This window comes from Physcomitrium patens, chromosome 13 (assembly GCF_059467195.1).
Source record: "Physcomitrium patens ecotype Gransden chromosome 13, ASM5946719v1, whole genome shotgun sequence".
NCBI lineage: Eukaryota > Viridiplantae > Streptophyta > Bryopsida > Funariales > Funariaceae > Physcomitrium > Physcomitrium patens.
The window spans coordinates 15773251-15794010 of record NC_143422.1 but is presented as its reverse complement, the minus strand read 5'-3'; the positions used below and the strand labels follow the sequence as shown (position 1 = coordinate 15794010).

The window sequence follows — 20760 nt, the reverse complement described above, 5'->3', positions numbered from 1 at the left end:
TCCCTAGATATTAGCTCCAAAGTTTTATTGTACCCAAAATATTTTCCTTTTGGAAAGTTATGAGAAGCTTGAAGAACAAGTAATCAAGCTTCACCTTCTAGAGCATATAGGCATCCTTAGAAATATAGTAAATTGTTCTTGAATTCAAACTTGAAAGTATCATGAGACTTTGAAGGATTTTCCTTAATATCACAAATAAGAGGATCAAAAGACATATTTGATTGAACTTGCTTAATGAAAGTTGAATCAATAGTTAGTGTTGATTTTATTGCTTGAAGATGTAGGTGCTCTGGCTTCAAGAGAATTGTCCGTTGTTAATCGAAAGCAACATTTCCTTCTTTTTGCTACAAGGTAAAATCGCGTAGAGAGTGCATCTAACAATCTTTATTGTTTTCTTAGTCGATAAGTAATCTTGAATTCAAATCTTGACAAAAACATAGTCCAACAGGCTTGGCAATAATTTAAAACACATGCTGACATAAAATATTTAATATTCTTGTAATCCATGTATATGGTGACTAGACTAAAAGCACCTTCTAAATAATGGTGTCATTCTTGAAACAAATCTACGATTGCAAGAAGTTCTTTGTCATGGATCTCATAATTGATCTTGGATGCTGAAAATTTTCTAGAATGAAAAGCTATTGAATGAAGTTTATCATCTATTCTCATTTATGATAATATGACACTCAAAGCAAAGTCTGATACATTTGTTTCCATAAAAAATGACTAAAAAAAATTAACGCAATACAAGATTGTTGTAGAAACAAAGGTTGTCTTCAAAGCTTCAAATGCTACTTCCGCTTCTTGATTCCATTGAAGTTTTTCTTTACAGGTCAAATGTGTAAGACCAGCTGCAACTTGAGAGAAGTCTTTGATGAAGATCCGATAGTAGTTGGCAAATCCCTAAAAGTATTAGATATCTCTTACCGTTTTTGAGATCTTCCAATCCATAATAGTTTGAATTTTTTTAGAATCCATTATAAGTCGATCATTTGAAATGATGTATCTTAAGAAGTCGACTTGAGTAGTGTGAAATATACACTTTTTTATCTTAGCATAGAGTCCTGCATATCTTAGTTTTTGTAACATACAACAAACATGAAGTTCATGTTCTTCTAAGTTCTTAGAATAGATTAAGATGTTGTTTAGGTAACAAACAACAAAATCATCTAAAAACTCCTAAAAGACATCATTCATTAGATGTTGGAATGTTGTTGGTGTATTTATAAGTCCAAAAGGTATGACGTTGTATTGAAAATGTCCATACCTTGTTCGAAACATAGTATTCTATTCATCTCTTTCTTTGATACGTACCACATTGTATGCTCTTTGTAAATCTATTTTTGTATAGATCTTAGCTAGATTCAATTGATCAAGGAGTCTAGATATCAAAGGTAGCGGATAGCTATTCTCAATGGTGATTTTGTTCAGTCCTCAATAATCGACACACATCTATAATGATCTATCTTTTTTCTTTATAAATAAAATTGGAGCTCCTACTGTAGATTTGGAATGGCGTATGAAGTTCTTGGCCAAATTCTCTTTAATATACTCCTTGAGTTCAACCAAATCATTTTGTGATAAATTATAGATTGGTCCAAATGGTAGTTGTGCTCCTTCTTGAAGGTCAATTGAGCAGTTATAGAATGATGTTTCAGAAGAATATCTACATTTTTCTTTTTAAATACATCTTGAATACCACTTGAAGTCTTTGAATGCCACTTGAAGTCTTTGCACTAGTAGAAACAGGTGTGGCATAAATGACACAAGGTGATCCTTCTTTTGCATCATGCAAGAAAGATCTTGCACCTACAAATACAAGTTTAATTGTATTAGATTTATGACTTTCTATTTGATTAATTACGTTCTTAGTTATACTTTCAAAAAATTTAAGACTACAAGAAGTCTAATCTATTTTAGGGTTAGATTTTTTTAGCCATGATAAACCTAAAATAATTGATTTAGAGGGAGATCTAATGATATTAAATATTATAAAGCTACTATGACCATTAGTTGTTACTTCTATAGAAAGGATTTCATGAATAACATCTCTTGAAGACAACAGACAACCATCTATGACTTCTATATGAACAAATTTAGTTTTCTTCATTAAAAATATGCCATGTCTTTTAGAGAATTTTTCATCTAAGAAACATACTGAGGCTCTTGAATCTAGCAAGGCAAAGGCTTTGTGATGTTTAGGTCCTAGAATAACATTTATCATGAAATATGGAGAGGGTTCTAAGGAGAGAATATGACCTTTACTAGGTGTTATATAAGGTTCTAGCCGCACGGTTCCTATTGTAGCTAAAAAAATTCATTTTCTAATATGCTATCTTTTTTGATCACCGTACTCCTCATTTTATAGTTGCGTCACTTCTTTAGGCAATGTTAAGTAGTGTGCTTAGGTTCTCCACAATATAAGCACAATCCTTCTTGACGATGACAAATCTATTCTTGCTCAATAAGAGATTTCAAACGTACCGCATCAATTTGCATATCCTCTACTTTTGAATGTATGTATTGAAGAGATGTTGGTGTTGCCATTGAATTATAGTAACGTTGAGGTCCACTTGTATTGTTCTCAGATCGAAATTCAAAAAGATGATTGTTGCACTTCATAGCAAAGTCAATTGCTTGACTCAATATTTGAGGATCAGGTAAGTTGAGAATTGATTTTTTTACCTCATATTGTAATCCATAGAAAAATTGGCTAACAAGTGCAGCATCATCCCACTTGATATTAGTTGCAAGTTGTCAAAATTATAAAGCATACAATGTTACTGATCCATTGTCTTGTCGTAAAATATGGATCTTGTTGGTTGCAACACGAATTGCATCATGTCCTCCATGTATGGATCAAAACTCTGCCAAAAAAGCCTCCAGATTATCCAATATTAGATCTTGTCGTTTAAAAAAAGATGAAAATCATGATAATATTGAACCTAAAAAAAGCATACCAATGAATCTAACTTGCAATCTTGGAGTTGGATAGCTTTGAGATTGAAGTTCAATCACAAGTTGTACTTGATTGATAAATCCTCTAAACTTTGATCAGGTACCATCAAACTTCTTCAATAAGGCAATTCTAAGTTTTCTAATACTGGAAGGACGTTCCACTATAAGAGAATGGACATGATTTGGTGTAGATGTTGAAGCAGCTTCAATCATTTTTATATCTTCACTTCCTTCCAATCTTGTTTCTTATGGTGATAAATTGAGTTGATGCATTACAAGCATTAACTTCCTCAATTGCTCTTGCATTTGTGCCATTGCACTCTTCATTTTAGCAAGTTTTTTTATAATAACACTTAAAAAAAAGATGTCTAATATTGCTCCAGACAAATAGAAGAGAGGACTTGAGAACAAAGAAAATACTAAAGACAATATCAGTTTAAAGGAGGATAATCCACAACTTCTAATATGTTTATGTCTTATCAAGAAAAAGGAGAAATCCACTCTTAATCAAGATTAGATAAAGCTCTAATATTATAAGTATACTCTTGTCAATCTGTCAAGACAAGAATTTGATAAAAAATAAATAAATAAGTGAGACTTCTCTCAAAGAAAGATGACAAAATAGAAATAACTCAACATATATATTAAGAAAGAAATTGGAATGGCTATTATCAAAAGACAAGGGAACTAGAAACCCTTGAAACTAGACTAGAAGCAAGAAAGGAATTGACAAGAGTGAAGAGGGCTTCATTCTTGTCTCCATATATACTATTTAACTAGCAGCTACATGGCAATGTTCTATAGGACCTCCAATATATGTTGACTTTGTAGGACACATGCCTTGTCTTATCAAGAGAAAAGGGAAATCCACTCTTAATCAATTTTAGGTGTGACCCAAATAGTTAGCTTGATCTTCAAGCTAACAACATGTGTGGCACATGGCCAACTTGTTGACTACGTTTCTAATCCAAAAAGTCAATTAAAAACACATATAAAGTCAAAGCAGTATCTATAAAACTTCTAGAAAGCTTTCATAGCAAATACTATAGAATTAACTTACTTTTACCTACTTTTAATCACTTCTATTTATTTATACATGTAATTACTGGCTTACATGTATATATATGTGATAGTAGAAGCTTCTTAAAAGTTTGTTTCTTTTTTTTAAGCTTAAAATTATTGCATCGAGAATTGGGACAAATCTCTTACAATAGTTCAAGTGAAGAATAGTCTATTCTTTTAGTAGTTTGAATCACCATTTTGGACGAATTTTTTAGATAATTAATTAAAAAAAATGCTAAAAAACTTGATGGTGCTTAAGTTTTCTAAGTTGGATGTACAACAAATGAAGAATAATCAAATTTAAAGCAATATAGAGACCAAGATAGGTTTTGGAGTATAGAAAGTTTTCTAAACTAGCATATGGTTTATCATAAGAATATTCTACTTCAATTTGCTCCAAAATTCTAATACTGCCATAAATATATATATTCCATGTTTTAATATTAGAATTAATAGAACAAAGATCTTTTATATATATATATATATATATATATATATATATATATATATATATATATATTACGAAAAAAAATTATCTTAAGCTTTACCAATTAACCTTGTTTAAACTCAATTTAGGTGATTTCTTTTATAAATGTTTATTTGGATTTGAAATTGGCTTTTCTTTTTTTCTATTTTGATTAAATTTTTATTAAACTAAAATAATTGAAATCAAAATTAAAAAATCAATCAAAAATATTACTTTAATAATAATTAACTAGATAATATTTATAAATATTTATATAATTAAAGAATAAATAATAAAAGAATAAAGTTTTTAAATAAAAATAAAATATCAATTAAATAAAATAAATAATAATATAAATATTTCAACATATAATTAGATACTTATGCAAAGTAATATTTATTTACACATTAATTTTTAAAATAATAGATATACAAAATTTCTTGAAATTTCTTAATATATATTTTTTAATATCATATTGAATTTGATTTTATTAATAACTTTAGCAACATTTAATTGATTTTTTTGGTAACTAGTTTACTAAAATTCTACTCTCTCTCTCTCTCTCTTGATATATATATATATATATATATATATATATATATATATATATATATACATACATACAATTTAATTATGAAATAAGATATTTTAAAATTTATAGACGAATATATATATATATATATATATATATATATATATATACATGTATATATATGAATATATGTATAATTGAATAATTTTTTATTTTAATTTAATAATATTAATTTAAAAATTTTATATTATTTAAATATTTATACTATTCAACATAAAAAATATAATAATATTAAATTCTATTTAAGTATTTATTTTTTATTTCACCAAATTAGACTTAATCTTAATAGATGTATTTTTTTTAAATCATAGATTTTTTTATATTTTAAATTAATCATATTCTATATTTGTATAAATTGGATTTAGATAAATATCTTGTATTTTTAATAAAACTTATATTACTTCAATAAATAGAAGAAATCATAGGCATATAATAGCATATTCTATATATAATATTTTTATCAATAAGCATCAAAATATTTCAAACAAAGGTTGGATCTACATATATCTTTAGTTACTTCATGTGGCAATGAAAAAATTCTATATGTTTTTTTACATTTAAAAAATTATAATAGATATGCCTCACAACTTAAATATTTGGCACCCAAATATTGTAATCATTAAAAAGCTTCCACTTGGCATTCTTATCAACTAGTATTTATAGAGGTAAGATAGAAAATATGATCAATCTCAATAATATTTTTCTTATATTCTAATCTAGATTCAAGAATTTTTGTTTGTTTGTGTTTGACAATGGCTATGTTTAAAAAATATATATTTTAAAATTTTATTTCTTTGTGATGTTTTATCATTCTTAGTGGTTTTTCTTAATATTATTTCTTTTTCACAAATATCTAAATTAAATCCCTTAACATATTAGGTTAGAATAATATAGTTGTATATTGTGTTTATTTATTTAAATACATCATAAATTATATTTTATAATTAAAAATTTTAATATAAGCAAAAAAAATTATAAGTTTAAATTTATGACATTGTTGTTATTTTGATTTGTTTCAATTATTCTCTTGGATAATATATGTAATAAATAATATTTTTCATAGTATCATCACAAAAACATTACACATAAACACATTAATTGCTCGATTTATTTGAATAATTTTAAATAATATTATCATAAGTAAACATTAACAATAAAAATAAAAATAAAAATATACTAAAATATTAAAACTTATAGATTTATTTATTTATATTAAGCTTGTAAAAAAATTATACATAAATTTTACAATATAATAACATATTATAAGTATGTCTAAGTATTTTTTAAATAAATAAATACGAATTTCTTGCAAAGATAGAAAAGAAACATTTAGAAATAAAATCAGGCTTCAATAACAAATATTTTGGAAGTTTTTGTGGTTCAAGAAACAAAATCATGTATGAATTTCGATGCTACAAAACAATATAGTTAATGGTTTTTGAATAGAAACAAAATCTCTAACTTTTAACCATATGCTAAAGCAAAATTATATTTGCCAAAAAAATACCATTTTTTCTGCTGGTTAATTTTTTTCCTTTAATTCGAAGCTTAAGAAACGAGGTTTATCTCCATCCTGCATTTTATATTACTATTTAACATCAATTATAAATAGATACACCTGAGATATAAAAGTAGGCATGTGTTTGTTAACACACGGTATGAAGAATGGAAGAAGAATGAATGTATATGGAAGATTTACATCAAGTGGATGTATGTGCGAGGAACTGGAGTTGTCGGCGCCTTCGAGCAAAGGCCTCCCTCCGCAGCCTGAGCTCCCCCTTTTGGTTTGGAGGTCTGCTCTGCGGCGGATTCCGTGGCCCTGGTCGATTCTCACTTGCAAAGCTGGGGTGCTGCTGGGAGTAGTTGGGCTTCAGCTCTGGACTTGGGAGCTGGGCTGTTGCACAAAAGGCTTGAATTTTTTTTTGTGGTGAGTTTGCGGCGAGTGAAGTTGCTTTTCTGACTCTGCGACTCTTTCTTGTGTGTCTTGGATGTTCTTTAGCGCAGTTCCATTACCGTTGGGTTACAAAATGATCATGTGCTTTTCCAGGGTTGCTCCTATTTGTTGTTGCCGAAGAAAAGAGGAGGTGGATAAGAACTGTAGCTATGGGGAAGTGCCCGAATCACAAAAATAGTCATGGCAAACATTACTCTCATAAGTCGGCCCGGAGGACGAAATTCGAGAAGAAAGATATCCTTGCCACGTTTCTGTTTCCTGAGTGAATTTTGGGCAATTGCCTGGAATTAGGGTTTAAATTGTTAACTGCTTCCGTGTTACCTTCCCCCGTGCTACTACGCGCACTAGAATAGGGTTAGAGCTCGTATGAAGTTTTTGTTTTGCGTTGATCTTTCGGGTTTATAATTTGATTTGCTGTTTGATGCTTGGATTTGTGTAAATGTTTACGGCGTTTCGTTGATGTTCTGAATTCTTGACCATCTGATATCGTTGAGTTGAGGTTTGGATGTTCTGTACTGTTAGGGTTGAGCCCGGGTGCCTTTAGCTTACTCTGCATTAGTTGATAGCGTTTACAATTAGATATGCATGTGACTTTCAGAATTGGAAAACTAGCAGGAAATGTACTTGTGATGAGAAACTTCAACAGTTCGCAGCTGTGGTTTGTGCTGCGACTGTTCACTTTATTCTCAATTTACACAAAATGAAGAGGTTCAGCCTTGACATTCTTCGAGCACGTGACGACATGATTCACACAGAACTTCGCAAAGTGGAGACACCGAAATCTAAGGAGCTCGATCCAGATTTGCCGGGCATGGGCCAGTTCTATTGCCTTCACTGCGAGTAAGTCACAATGTACATAGATTGCATGTAATATCTGACAGCCTGTGCAATGTACCAACTCGGGCAACTGATGTATTAATAGGTAGCCAGCCAATATAGCATTAGCCAGGACGCCGCTCCTGCTCACCGTTATTTTTACGTTCTAGTCCCGGATCAACTTTGAGGGGCCAAATGCAAATCTGAATTTTGAACATTGGGTTACTGCAGTCGTCACTTCACCAACACCACCATTCGCGACGAACATTACAAGACAAAGAAGCACAGAAGAAGGTGATGCTTTTCACCGTTATTTGAGCTCTGCTCCCCTGCCATCTCCCTCCTTCTCCCTACATCTCCTGTGTTGTGCATAATTGTTTTGGATTCTGAACTGCTTCGCTTCGCCTTATTGAATACGCGCTTTGGATATTCTGGCAGGGTGAAGTTGATGGAGGGACCTGCTCCCCATAATCAGATCGACGCCGAAGTAGCTGCTGGAATGGGCACCCCTGACAACGGCCCTAAACTACGTGTAGGAGAAGATTTCGCCTTGGATATGTAAGTTTTGAGCTTCCAATAGGGTTAGGGGGGAAAAGAAGGGAATGTATAAATACGGAACACTGCTGCTGTGTCTATCACAACCAGCAGTAGTTTTCCACCTTCTGGAACGTGTGTTAGATCCTGGTGGCATTGCGAAGTATTCTCTTTGTAGAAGTGTACGAGAGAGTCATCAAACCAGAGTTGCAATCTTGTGAATTTGCAGCGCTTGTTTTTGAGTTCAAGCACACATCTTCAAGCTATGAATTGGTCAAGCTATACAGAAAAAATTGAATGAATATGGATTCTTTACACTTGTCGTAGTTACTGGTTTCTGACCACTGGACGGTGACAAACGACAGCTTGTGTCAAAGCTTTCGAAGTAAATACCCAAAGGATGGGAATAATATTAAAGATAGTGGCAGAGGAATTGAGGCAAAAATCTTAAGGAGAAAAGGGGAATTTAATTTTATTTCGTTCCAATCAGTTTCGTGGTTCCAGAATTTTGAGCAGAATAGATTTTTTTAGGGATATGCTCATTGTGGGCGATGGAATATTTTAGGGATAAACTTTCTTGTTAGTGAATGTCCTGGGATATTGCATGGTGGTTTTGAATGCTGGGAAGCGTGCAAGTGGTGTCATAATGAACATAATATGGTTAATTGTTATGACTTATAAGAATTTTGTTAGTTTTACTTGCATATAGTGGGCTGGGGATAGGTTATGTCTTGTCTGGGTGAAGTCTACCTAGGTTTTCAGTTCAACCTTGGCTATTTTTGGGCTCCACTTCTTTCTTTCAGGGTGTGTTTTAGGGTGTTTTTTTGTTTTTGCTCTAGTCCCCTTGATATTTGGTTTATGGTTTAGCTCTAGGTTCTTTATATCAGTCCAATTGATGTTTATATAAACGTGAAGTAACTAAGATCAAAGTTTCATTCTATTATCTTGCCCCTTCTATTTTGAAAGTTTTAAAAATCAATAAAAGAAGTTAATTTTAATTATTCACACAATATTTAATTTTTGGGTACTTCTTTCATAGTGTGTTCCACCCATTAATCAGACGTAATCTAACCTTAGTTGTATGCAGTTCCATACAGCTCGTGTAGGCAAATATAATGTTTAAATTTAGATTTAAATTAATCTTTGTAATATTATGTTTAGGGTTGAGCTTTTCTTAAATCCTTAAACACTTAACGTATCTATTACAAAATGACGTAATTTAGAGAAAACAAAATTAATACGAGTCTTCTACATGGGTAATCATCAAAAAAAAAAAAAAAAAAAAAAAAAGAAAAAAGTTGAAAAATAAGATAGCGCCAAAGCTACAAAATTACATATTACTGTTTTGATGAAGCAAAGGTGGACTTCAAAGTGATATAGCAAACGTTTTTCTTCACGTAGTTTGAAAACCATTAACATCCACCGCTTCAATTCGTCATCGAATCAAGATCCAAATAATTTTGCATACAAACTTACTTTCAAGCAACCAAATAGAAGTCATCAATCCAATGTCGTCCCTTTTAAACTACATAAACATCCCCTGTAAGCAAAATTAGGATCTTGCAGAATAGATACCCAACTCACACCTTTTTCCTCCATCCATCTTTACACACATTGATGTTAGGTTGCCACCTCAAATTTAATAAGCAGTTCAAGGACGAGGAACTAATTGTTGGAAGTCCCTATAATATTGGCAAAGGAGGTACATGATTAAAATTTATAAATAAAAAAAAATAAAAAATCATCAATTATTCAACAGACAAACACTTTATATATTTATTAAAATCTTCTGGTGCAAAGTGCTGTTTGAATTTTCTGTTAATCCAGTGCCCTCATACCAACTGGAACCTATTCCACCACGCCTGCAAAACTCGAAAGAAGCTTTCCAGCAAACAACACGATGAACGTAAAAAGCCGCAGAGTTGAATGAAGGGTAGAACATTCATCCGAAAGGGATCACAGCACTGGAAGGCTGGCAGTAACCCATAAAGGCGCCATCTGTCGCGCCCTGCTGGTTTCCCTCCCAATGAAACACGTTTCGGAACACCCTAATTCCGCACACGCGCTAAATAGAGTCGCGGCGACGTTCGCTATCGGATTTTTGGAAGCGGTCGATGCCCGCGCATTTAATCTGATGGGACTCGTGGAACTGGAGCCGATTCGTGCGTGAATCAGTAGGTGCGCGGTACTGGTGTGGTGGCGACATCAAGCTCGATTTAAAGTTAGCAGCTTTATGATTTCACCGTGAGTTGAATCGTAGCAAGCTGTTATGTGTGCGGGGGTGGATGTTGGCAATGTACAATTGGAGATTATCACGAGGTCTCGATTACAGTTGCCTTGCTGCAACGTTGTTATTGTTGTTGTTGTTGTTGTAAGATTTACGATGTTAGTATTTCGATTAGGGTGTGTGGTACTGTAGAGAGCATTTGGTCATTGACTTAAAGCAGCATTTTCGGATGTTGCGGCTGTTGTTGCAATTAGTCATTCTGGATGCTGTAGTCGTTGGTTGCAAGTTTTGAAGATGAAGCTTCGTGAATTTTTATGTACTTGTGTTAGGTGACGTAGAGTTGTGGTTGGGATTGAGCGTGGGAGAGTAGCGGTCAGCTGCTGTGACGCTGGTGTGGAGTGGTGGCTGTCGTGAGACTTTGGTATGGCGATGGTGGTGTTGGTGGTGGGGCAGAGGTTTTGTGTTTAAGAGAGGAGGTTGTTGTCATTGTTGCAGCGTTGGTTTTAGGTCTAGAGTGTGCGTGGGTTGGTTGTTAAGGCGGAGGAGAGATTTTGAGTTGCTGTGAGATTCAACGGGTTGAAGATTGTTGCTGTGGATGTGGAGGTTTTGTAGGGGGGAAGAGGATGGGTGAAATTTGGAAAAGCTTCAGGGTTGGACATGGACATGAAGATGAATTTAGGGTTTACGGTTTCAAGTTTGCTACGTAGCGGTGGCATTCTTCGCATAGGTGGAGTACTTGAGGAATGGAAGTTGGATTTGGCGTGAGTTTGTTTTCTGTGAGTGTGCCTCTTGAGTTGGGAAGTCTACATGCGGTTTTTTTGTCGGAAAGTGACTAAAAATGGACTACGGAGTTATCCAACTATTGAATGCTTTACATGATGATCAATGATCTGGCGATGCATCTCCGAAGCCGACAAGCGTCCCGCAGTTTAGATAAATTATCAATTTCGTAGGGTTGATTCCAGGGTAAGAATACAATGGGAACTTTGACGGATCCTACAGTAGACCCGGCCGACCCCCATGTTAAAGCAGACGATGGGGCGGGTTTAATAGACGCAGGACAGGTGCATCCTGAGCGGTTGGAGACACTCGCCGAAGACCAAAGTCAACGTGATGGAGCCAATGGTGTTCACTTTCCAGTTAAGACTAATACAGGAAATGCGGCGGAGTCGACAGCTTCTACAGAAAATGGTGAGACAGGGTCGATTGATGTGGGAAAATTACGTACGAAACCATCTCCCGTCCAAACCCATATCCACCGTGGTGGAAGCGAAGGTCTCTATCGTGGAGCAAGCGGAGGTATTTATCGCAGTGCAAGTGGAAGTACTCACATCCACCGTGGTGCAAGTGGAGGAATTCTTCGTGGCCAAAGTGGAGGTATCCACCGCGGTAGAAGCGGAGCTATTCACCTTCCAAGCCTCCAGAGTATCTCTTTCTCAATGACTCGGTTACCAGAGGAGGACGCAGGAGTGATGATGCACTTCACCGAGACGAAAGAAACGGAAACTACGCCCGAATCTTCAAGAGCAAGCGATGAAGATGCCCCAACTCCTAAGAAAAAACACCGTCTAAGGAAACATTTGACTGCAATTGGAGCATACAGTTTTGCATTCCGCTTCTCGGAGACTGTACTTTCTCTCATTGCCATTGTGGTTATGTGTTCCACTCGTGGATCCATGCGGACTGATGGGGTAGACTTCGGCACTTTGAAGTTCAATCATTTTCAGGCTTACAGGTACAGTCTCATCAAATTCTGAATTAAGCATCACAAACTTTCGTTTTATCTTATCTAAGGAACTTCAGATAGGTTTAGATCTGAGTTCTGGGAGCATTAGCGTCCCGCGATCCATGCTACTCATGCGTCCAAATACATAGATGTTGGAACATTTGGTTTCTGCCCAATATGAAGTGCTCTGCAACTTGCAATAGTCAGTGCTAGGAACTCTACAACAGGTATTTGGAATTCGGGAGCAGCGATCGATGATTTGTCAAATTACAAATAGGGTCATCGATTTTTCTCTGTAGTGATTGTCAACGTTATGGAAAAATGATCAGCACGTGGAGTTCATCTTTAAAGTAATGGCAGGCCGATGTGAACGCTTTCGGATTTCACATAGTTCATTGGGAAGATTGTTTATAGATCACAAGTTGATGATGGAAAACAAAACTACGTCCTTACGTTGTTTGCCAGTAAGAGCTGCCTTATTCAAGTGACCAGATTCACTGCTAGTAACGAGAATATTAATGTACACCCAAAACCAGACATTAGGATTTTTCTGGCAATAGTATTTTTCCAGCTTTGTGTAACACTGTAATGTGCATTCCAGGCTAAATACGATGCAATTTGTGGACGCAGATATTTAGTTGCTGTAAACGTTATTGTCTTCGTCTACTCAACTTTTCAGTTTATACAACTGTTGTATACTGTGATTCTGGGCATTTCCTTCATTCCGTCCATTTTTATCAGCACTTGGATGACTTTTGGTTTTGATCAGGTATGTCTCATCATGAATCTCTTTCATCAACGTTTATAACTTAAGAATCTCTTGATGCTTATATTAAAATGAAGCTACAAAGCGTTGTCCGATTCAGTTTTCTCTTTAACTTTGTTGACCTCAGTCGAGATTGATTCCTACGTTGTCCAGTTTTTCTGAAAAACTATCAAGTGGAAGAGTTATCTTTCAAAATACCACTTGAAATGACAAATCGCAATTTGAGTTCTAATTTGATATCCACGATGTCTTCATTTGCAGTTATTTTTATATCTCTTATTGTCGGCAAGCACCTCGGCAGCGACAGTGGCAAATATGTCGTATACTGGAGAGATGGGCATTCAACTATGTTCACGCTTTGATGTTGGTTCCTTTTGCTCAAAGGCGGACGTTGCTGTAACCATGAGCTTTTTCGCTGTCCTAGCGATGCTTTCTTCCACCATCCTTGCAATATATCGCATCGCTGTATTATTGAGGGAATATTGATGAGCACAGATTTGTGCGGTGATTCGTTGTTGTGCGTTGTAAATACATTTCTCTTCAAAATGTATTGTTCTGCACGGAACATTGCTTGATTAAACATTGTGTGTAAAAGCCATTTGAAAATTGAATGCTCCACAGTAGAGATAGAACGTGCCTGATCTGTCCGAAATCAAGTACATTTAAGTGAATAAACATTTCATTTATTTACGTTGCTTTGGACGTAAAATGGAAGCACGTGGGCCTAGGGTTAGATCCCGCTCTTAGTAATGGTGATTTTGACTTGAAAGATAGTGAGGAATGAAGAGGCACTGTAAATTCCTTGGCACCAGTAGATGGACTTGAGACGGTGTTTCGCAGTCAACAGTTAGTGAAAAATTCTAACTCGTACAATTATTCCCATACCCCCTCAGAAACATGTTTGTCAAGTAAACATCATTAAATACTGATCTGCGAACTGCTGCAGTTTTGGATACAGCGTTGGCAAGGACTATATTGTGATGAAACGTAACAACTGCCTGTCAATAATTTTGACACGTGCTACCTTCCGAGTAATCAAAATCACCACTGCTCAGGGCGAGAGCTCTACATCTGGACCCATGAGAATTCCCAGAATATGCTCAAGGTACGTCAGTTACATATTCTGCAGGTATTTCTGCACTATTCGTTGAAGTGTGACTGAGTCGGTTGATAAATTTAGTTAAATGTCGTTAACTTGTCCATAAGGATCATCTATACAGGTACTTTCTTCACATACATTCTCCCGAACATGACTAACCAAATAACTCGCAACTTGTTGCAGGTATTTCTGCACTATTCGTTGAACTGTGACTGAGTCGGTTGATAAATTTAGTTAAATCTCGTTAACTTGTCCATAAGGATCATCTATACAGGTACTTTCTTCACATACATTCTCCCGAACATAACTAACCAAATAACTCGCAACTTGTTGCATGTTTTCTGGGGGCTTTCTGACCATTTGTCAAAGATGCAGTGCACATTCTGCATTGGCCAGCATGGTAGTCATCTTCTATACTCGTGTCACGAAGGGATATTGAGTGTGCACTGCTGGCATGCATTGAAGAGGGTTCTAAACTGACTCATGCTGTGTTTCCTGTTTGGAAAACGACCACGGTGCGATTCAGTCTTCCTGGTCCATCATTTTCATTGTTGAACTGTTTCCCACAAGTGGGTGTCTCTGAATGCTTCAGAATAGGGAGGAGAGTATTTAATACTAAAGGGGTATTTAAACATAAAAGCCCACTTTGAAAAGTCATGGTATATAAAATTTGCATAGGTTCTTTGCTTAGCCAAGAAAAGTTATTCTTTGGTATTGGTAATTTATGGAGACAGTACGAAGTGAGAGAAGGTCACTACTTGGATCATGTTATGATTTTGTTGTGATTTTACTCACGACATCTTAAATTTGGATCGTGGAGATAATTATAAATGGGAAAAGTTTGTTATAAAACAAATTCTAGTTCATCTTTTTTTTTGTATATTTTTACATGAGTTCTTAAAGTTTTGAAAAAAATCACTTCATGATAGTGGATTTTTACAAAATTCTATTTATATAATGCATAATATTTTTGAGAAAAAGTTTTAGATGCAACAAACTTTATAACTTAATGTTAGAAATCTTGTAAAAATGCACTTTTTGTGTTTAAAATTTGTTCAAAATGATGCAATGTAGTTTGAGCTACTATTGTATGTTAAAAATTGGCAATGTTTTTATATTGTAGCTTATTTTATTTTGAAGAAATGATTTTCTTGCTTATAATTACAACATACAATTTAAATTCATTTATTTTTTATATTTTATTATTAATTTTAAGTAAATAGTAATTTATCGAAAAGACATTTGTAATTATGTGATTTTTTTTATTTTACTGTCAAAAATCATATTCAATAAAAAATATTGACTAAAAAAATAAATAAGTTTATATATATATACACATTATATTTGAATTAAATTCTAATCAAATATTTTTAAAATATTAAATTTAATATAATATATGCATTTAATAAATTAAATATATATGTATATATAATAAAATAAATTAAAATAAATATAATATATATATATATATATATATATACATAATTTACTTATAAGTATAGATTATAAATATAAGTAATAAAATATGATATGAGAAACAATAATTTAGTTTCAAAATAATTCAATAGGTTTTTAGAATATTTTATTTATTATAAGAATCTGAGAGAACTTAATATCTTATAAGTACAATATGATTTATTTATGAATAATCACATTGAATGTATTAAGCCAGTTAAATTTAAAAATAAAGATGTTTGATGGCTTAAGATAATAGAATTATAAAGAATTTTATGTAATCTAGCAGATTGTCTGAAGAATTCATGATGGCTTGTTATATGCTGTATAGTATAAATTATAAACAATTTTAATTTCCAAATAGTTAAAGTTTTTTATATCTGTAGATTTTATTTTAGAGCTTTATAAATCCAAAAAATATTATTTACATCTTTGATAAAATATATTGGGGTAAAATTGATAATACATTTAAATTTGTTAAAAAACAATCAAAACATACCAAATTATTCTACAAAAGCATGTATAATATTCATGAATGTTAAATTATTTTTGATAAAATGCAAAAATATATTTTTTATTTTAATAAATTTTAAATATATCTATAAATATATATATATATATATATATATATATATATATATTAAAAAAACTATTATAAACACAATAGTATAAGTTATTAAAAGAATATTTATATACATGATTAATTTCTATTAGACATTATGTGGAAAATTAATAACTAGCTATATATTATAAATGTAAGTCAATACATAATTGAATAGCCATTATAGCTATCATGATTGTTGTAGCATACTAAGCTTTCATGAGGCCTAACAAGTTAAATACCAACATACCAATAGTTTGACTAGTTTTGTGTATTTGTGATAGAAAGTCTATGTTGTTAGACCATGGATTTATGTTATATAAAAGCTCAAAGGAGAGGTTCATTTTAAGCGGGTTTTAATTTTTCTCTCTTTATATATTTATACTTCTATCCTTAAGCAATAGAAGCTTCATCCTTTTCTTACATAGCATTACAATTGGACTCTCTTGATTTATCTTTTGGAGGTTGAGTAGATCTTGTGAGGTTGTTTCACATGACTTCATCTTTTCATCAACTTGAGGATGTTTTGTGATTTTTGAATTTAGATTTTTGAGGAATTGAACCTCTAGTGAGTCAAACCTATACTATTTCTTTTTTTTTTGGTAGCTTTTGTTAGTAACAATGTTAGAAATGAAAAAGAGCAACAATAGAAATTTGGAGCTTTAAAAAATTCTTTCCACAAGCCTTGCTTTGCTCATAATCTCTACTCGCAACCTATTAACAATTTGTACAAAGATATAGTGTTGTTAAAAATACCACATCAAGAATATAATGTTAGAAATACGTTGTTGGGAATGAACTTATGGATTAAGCAATAATAAATGGAATTTATTATGAGAACTTTAGAGTAGCCAAGAAAACAAAGGAATCTAAGAACTCAAGAAAATTTGGCAAGTCAAGTATTTTGATTTGAATTTAATATCTCTTTGTTGGAATTATAATATCTATGTTAGTTTTTTAAATTTAGACTTTTATTTAAAATATTGATGGTTTTGATTTATTGAAAAAAATTAAGAATTTTTATAAATACTTAAGTGAAATATTATATAAGAAGCTATTAAGTGAAATGGGATTGAACTATCTCTAAGATCTAAGATCCTTTTAATCTATAGCAACATAAATCTTATTACAATGTAGGACAGAGCAAACTAGAATAAAAGAAAATAAAATAGAACTAAACAAGAAAATGCAAAATCAAACTTAACTAAGAAAAAGAGTCCAAAGCCATACTTGACCAGATATCCAAATGGCCCTAGCTGGTCTTATTTATATTTTGTCCAACTAACTTAGAACTTTTTAGAATATTCTTAATGACAGATTTCACCTAAATATCTGCCTTAAGCTCTTTGTAGAATGTTCTATTATAGATCTCACAAAGCCTACTAACCTAGCCCCAATTCTAAGAACTTCTACAAATTTCTATAAACTTTCCAAACTTGGCTCTAACTACTTATTCCTATGCATTAATAATACATATATCTTTTTCATACTTTGTTACAATTAATTTCTTTCTATTAATGTAAAATGTCCTCACAATGGTATCTCCAAATTATTTCTTGAAAATGGATGAGATTCTATGTAAGTTTTTATATTACATTGTAGATGGAATAACCTTTCTAAAAGACTTTGTAGATGGAATAACCTTTCTAGTTGTAGATGTCTATTGCCACGGCAAAGATAGCGATACTCCAAAATACTATCCATTTTATATTCTTCTTGAACATCAATTACAATTGATAGTGGTGGTAATTGATGTCAGTCCAAAAAGTATCTTGACTCAGTATAAAATTCCTTAAGTTGCAAAATATATAAGACTAGATAGACTTGAATATGTGGTAGAAGATTGAGACAGTATACAACATTAAAAATTACTTTAAAAATATAAAAAGATCCAAGCCATTGAGGTATTAATTTACAAACTTGGATTGATGTAGCAAGTACAAAGTTGGCATTGAAGAATAATACTTGATTACCCTCTTGGAAGGTCTTATATTATTGGTGGTTATTTGCATATTACTTCTGTCAATTATGTGCAGTAAACAGGCAGTATCGTACTTCTTACAAGGCAATTATAAGCTGTTGTATAAATTCTTCCATTATCAAATAGTTGATATCAATGGAACTATAGAGAGTTGCTAACATAATTGGATACTGACCGATATTAAGGAAGAATGGTGAATGACTACTATTTGCTTAAATATTATTATTGTAAGCAAATTCCAAAGGTGTTCAATATTCATCTCATTCATTATGATGAACCGCCACAAATGCTCATAGCATATCCTCCAAGGCTTGATTTGTACACTTTATTTGTCCATATATTTAGAAATAGAAGGCCATTGATATGGTAAGTCGTGTGTCCAATAGCTTCAACAAAGCCTATCAAAATTCCTCATGAAGCGTGGATTCCAATTTAAAATGATGGCACAAGGTAATCTATGGTGACAAAAGATAATGTCAAAGAAGACCCGTGCAAGTATTAAAGCATAAATATTAGAGCTCACCATAGCCAAGTGAAGTTGCTTTAAGAATTCATCTATAAAGACACTTGTTGTAGTGTCATTGTGAATCATCTATAACAAACATGTAATGAAATCTATAATCATCTGCTTCCAACATGTTGTAGATAATGGAATTAAGTATAATAGTCTAAGACTTTTGCCTTGTCCTCTAATTTGGGCTTCAAATCTAGTCTACCTAATAAGGTGTCCACAACGGTATATTGGTGCCGTTGTTTTTATTCAAGCTGAATGTTAAAGAACTACAATTACTTTTTTCAATGATAATGTTGTAATTTCATGTTTTTTAGATATAAATCATATAGCAGGGATTAATGGTCAATCCAAAAAATCATTGGCTTCTCTAATAGATAGTGAGCAATATCTTTGTAGCATATGCAATTGCTAATTACTCTTGATCACCTGCAAAGTAATTGCGCTCTATCCTTTTGAGCTTGTGAGATTCATACACCATGAGTTGAAGGCCCCTAGCAAAGTCTTGTTAAAGGATCCCTCCAAAAGCAAAGTCAAAAACATCAATGTCAAGTGTACAAAGAAGATTGGAATCATATAGTTGTAATATTGGAGTAATAATAAGTGCTTCTTTTAACCTATTAAAAGCACTTTGTTATTCCAATTTCCATTCAAATAAAGCACCTTTTTTCCAATAAACTTGCTAATAAAAGAACAATGTATGAAAATTACTAAACAAAATAATAATGATATCTAACAAGATATCACAGACATATGTATGTAAGCCAATAATTACATGTATAAATATGTAGAAATAAATAAAAGTAGATAAAAGTAAGTTAATTTTATAATATCTTCTATAAAAGCTTTTTAGAAGATTCATAGACACTACTTTGACTTTATAGGTGTCTTCAATTGATTTTTTGGATTAGAAACGCAGTTAATAAGTTGGCCATGTGCCACACATGTTGTTAGCTTGAAGGCCAAGTTAACTATGTGGCCCACATGTAGAAAAACTTACCTTGTAAGTCAAGGCATGTGTCCTACAAAATCAACACATATTGGAGGTCCTATAGAACATTGCCATGTAGCCCCTAGTTAGATAGTATATATAGAGATAAGAATGAAGCCCTCTTCACTCTTGTCAACTCTTTTCTTGCTTATAGTCTAGTTTCAAGGGTCTTTAATTTTCTTGTCTTTTAGCAATAGCCATTCCAGTTTCTTTCTTAATATACATATTTAGTTATTTCTATTTTATCATCTTTCTTTGAAAAAAGTCTCACTTGTTTATTTATTTTTATCAAGTTCTTGTCCTTGACACAAGGCCTAAAAATGAGTAGACTTTCAAAGCATCTTTGGAGTTGGCCAATCTTCTATCACTTTTATCTTATCCTACTCCATGTGCATGTCATTGGATGATACTACATGTTTCAAAAAGATGACCTTTGACTTCCAAAGTTCACACTTTAATTGCTTGCAATAGAAATGATTATCTTGCAACCAATACAACACTTCCCATAGATGTTGCTCATGCTCTTCAAGAATTTTATTATATATTAGTATATTAATGAATAAAAATAATTACATATTTATCCAAAAGATCTTAAAATAATTTATTTCATGTGATCTATAAAGGAGGTTGAAACATTAGTAAAGCTACAAGATAAAACAAGCCATTGAAAATATCCATAGCATGTACAAAATACCATCTTTTATATATCTTTTTTTTCAATGAGTATTTGCTAATAGCCATTACAAAGATTTAATTTACTAAAGATGGTTATATTTTAAAGTTGATTATGAAGATCATCTATGCATGAAAGTGGATATGCATTTTTAATAGTCATGTTATTGAGGCCTTGATAGTCAATGCAAAGCCAAAGTTCTTTATCCTTTTTAGATGCAAAAAATATAGGTGCATCCCATGGTAACATGCCTTTTCAAATAAGGCCCTTTTCTAAGAATTCGTTCAATGTCTTTTGTAATTCTTCAAATTCATTTAATACTAGGCAATAAATTGGCCAACTTAT

The 20760-nt window shown here is 32.5% G+C and overlaps 2 protein-coding genes across 10 annotated transcripts; both read left to right on the top strand.

The window, feature by feature from the left end:
- Positions 1–6870: 6870 nt before the first annotated feature.
- LOC112290181 (zinc finger C2H2 protein ECU02_0310) lies at positions 6871–8700 on the top strand. Of its 2 annotated transcripts, none has more exons than XM_024536207.3 (5): positions 6871–7008; positions 7129–7269; positions 7770–7875; positions 8083–8145; positions 8290–8700. In XM_024536207.3, the coding sequence occupies exons 2-5, from the start codon at positions 7185–7187 to the stop codon at positions 8411–8413; spliced, it is 378 nt and encodes a 125-aa protein (XP_024391975.1). In that variant the 5' UTR covers positions 6871–7008; positions 7129–7184; the 3' UTR covers positions 8414–8700. The 2 variants fall into 2 exon arrangements, with proteins under 2 accessions (XP_024391975.1, XP_090111600.1); XM_090255474.1 differs by having other exon boundaries at positions 7129–7274; positions 7775–7875.
- A 1709-nt stretch (positions 8701–10409) lies between these two features.
- On the top strand, positions 10410–13988 carry LOC112290689 (CASP-like protein UU6). Of its 8 annotated transcripts, none has more exons than XM_024537266.3 (5): positions 10493–10629; positions 10942–11033; positions 11225–12347; positions 12969–13107; positions 13366–13988. In XM_024537266.3, exons 3-5 carry the CDS (start codon positions 11590–11592, stop codon positions 13588–13590), a joined length of 1122 nt encoding a protein of 373 aa, XP_024393034.1. In that variant the 5' UTR covers positions 10493–10629; positions 10942–11033; positions 11225–11589; the 3' UTR covers positions 13591–13988. The 8 variants fall into 8 exon arrangements, with proteins under 8 accessions (XP_024393027.1, XP_024393035.1, XP_024393034.1 ...); XM_090255472.1 differs by having other exon boundaries at positions 11216–12347; XM_090255473.1 differs by having other exon boundaries at positions 10579–10704.
- The last annotated feature ends 6772 nt before the right edge of the window (positions 13989–20760 follow it).

What these genes read in the sequence shown, in the direction of transcription:
- LOC112290181 (XM_024536207.3), top strand. Translation starts at nt 7,185, where the DNA reads ATGGGGAAGTGCCCGAATCACAAAAATAGTCATGGCAAACATTACTCT. An exon ending in GACGAAATTCGAGAAGAAAG is followed by an intron (nt 7,270 to 7,769) that starts ATATCCTTGCCA and finishes TTCTTCGAGCAC; the next exon opens with GTGACGACATGATTCACACA. An exon ending in ACAAAGAAGCACAGAAGAAG is followed by an intron (nt 8,146 to 8,289) that starts GTGATGCTTTTC and finishes ATATTCTGGCAG; the next exon opens with GGTGAAGTTGATGGAGGGAC.
- LOC112290689 (XM_024537259.3), top strand. Translation starts at nt 11,590, where the DNA reads ATGGGAACTTTGACGGATCCTACAGTAGACCCGGCCGACCCCCATGTT. An exon ending in AATCATTTTCAGGCTTACAG is followed by an intron (nt 12,348 to 12,968) that starts GTACAGTCTCAT and finishes TTGTGGACGCAG; the next exon opens with ATATTTAGTTGCTGTAAACG. An exon ending in TGACTTTTGGTTTTGATCAG is followed by an intron (nt 13,108 to 13,365) that starts GTATGTCTCATC and finishes CTTCATTTGCAG; the next exon opens with TTATTTTTATATCTCTTATT.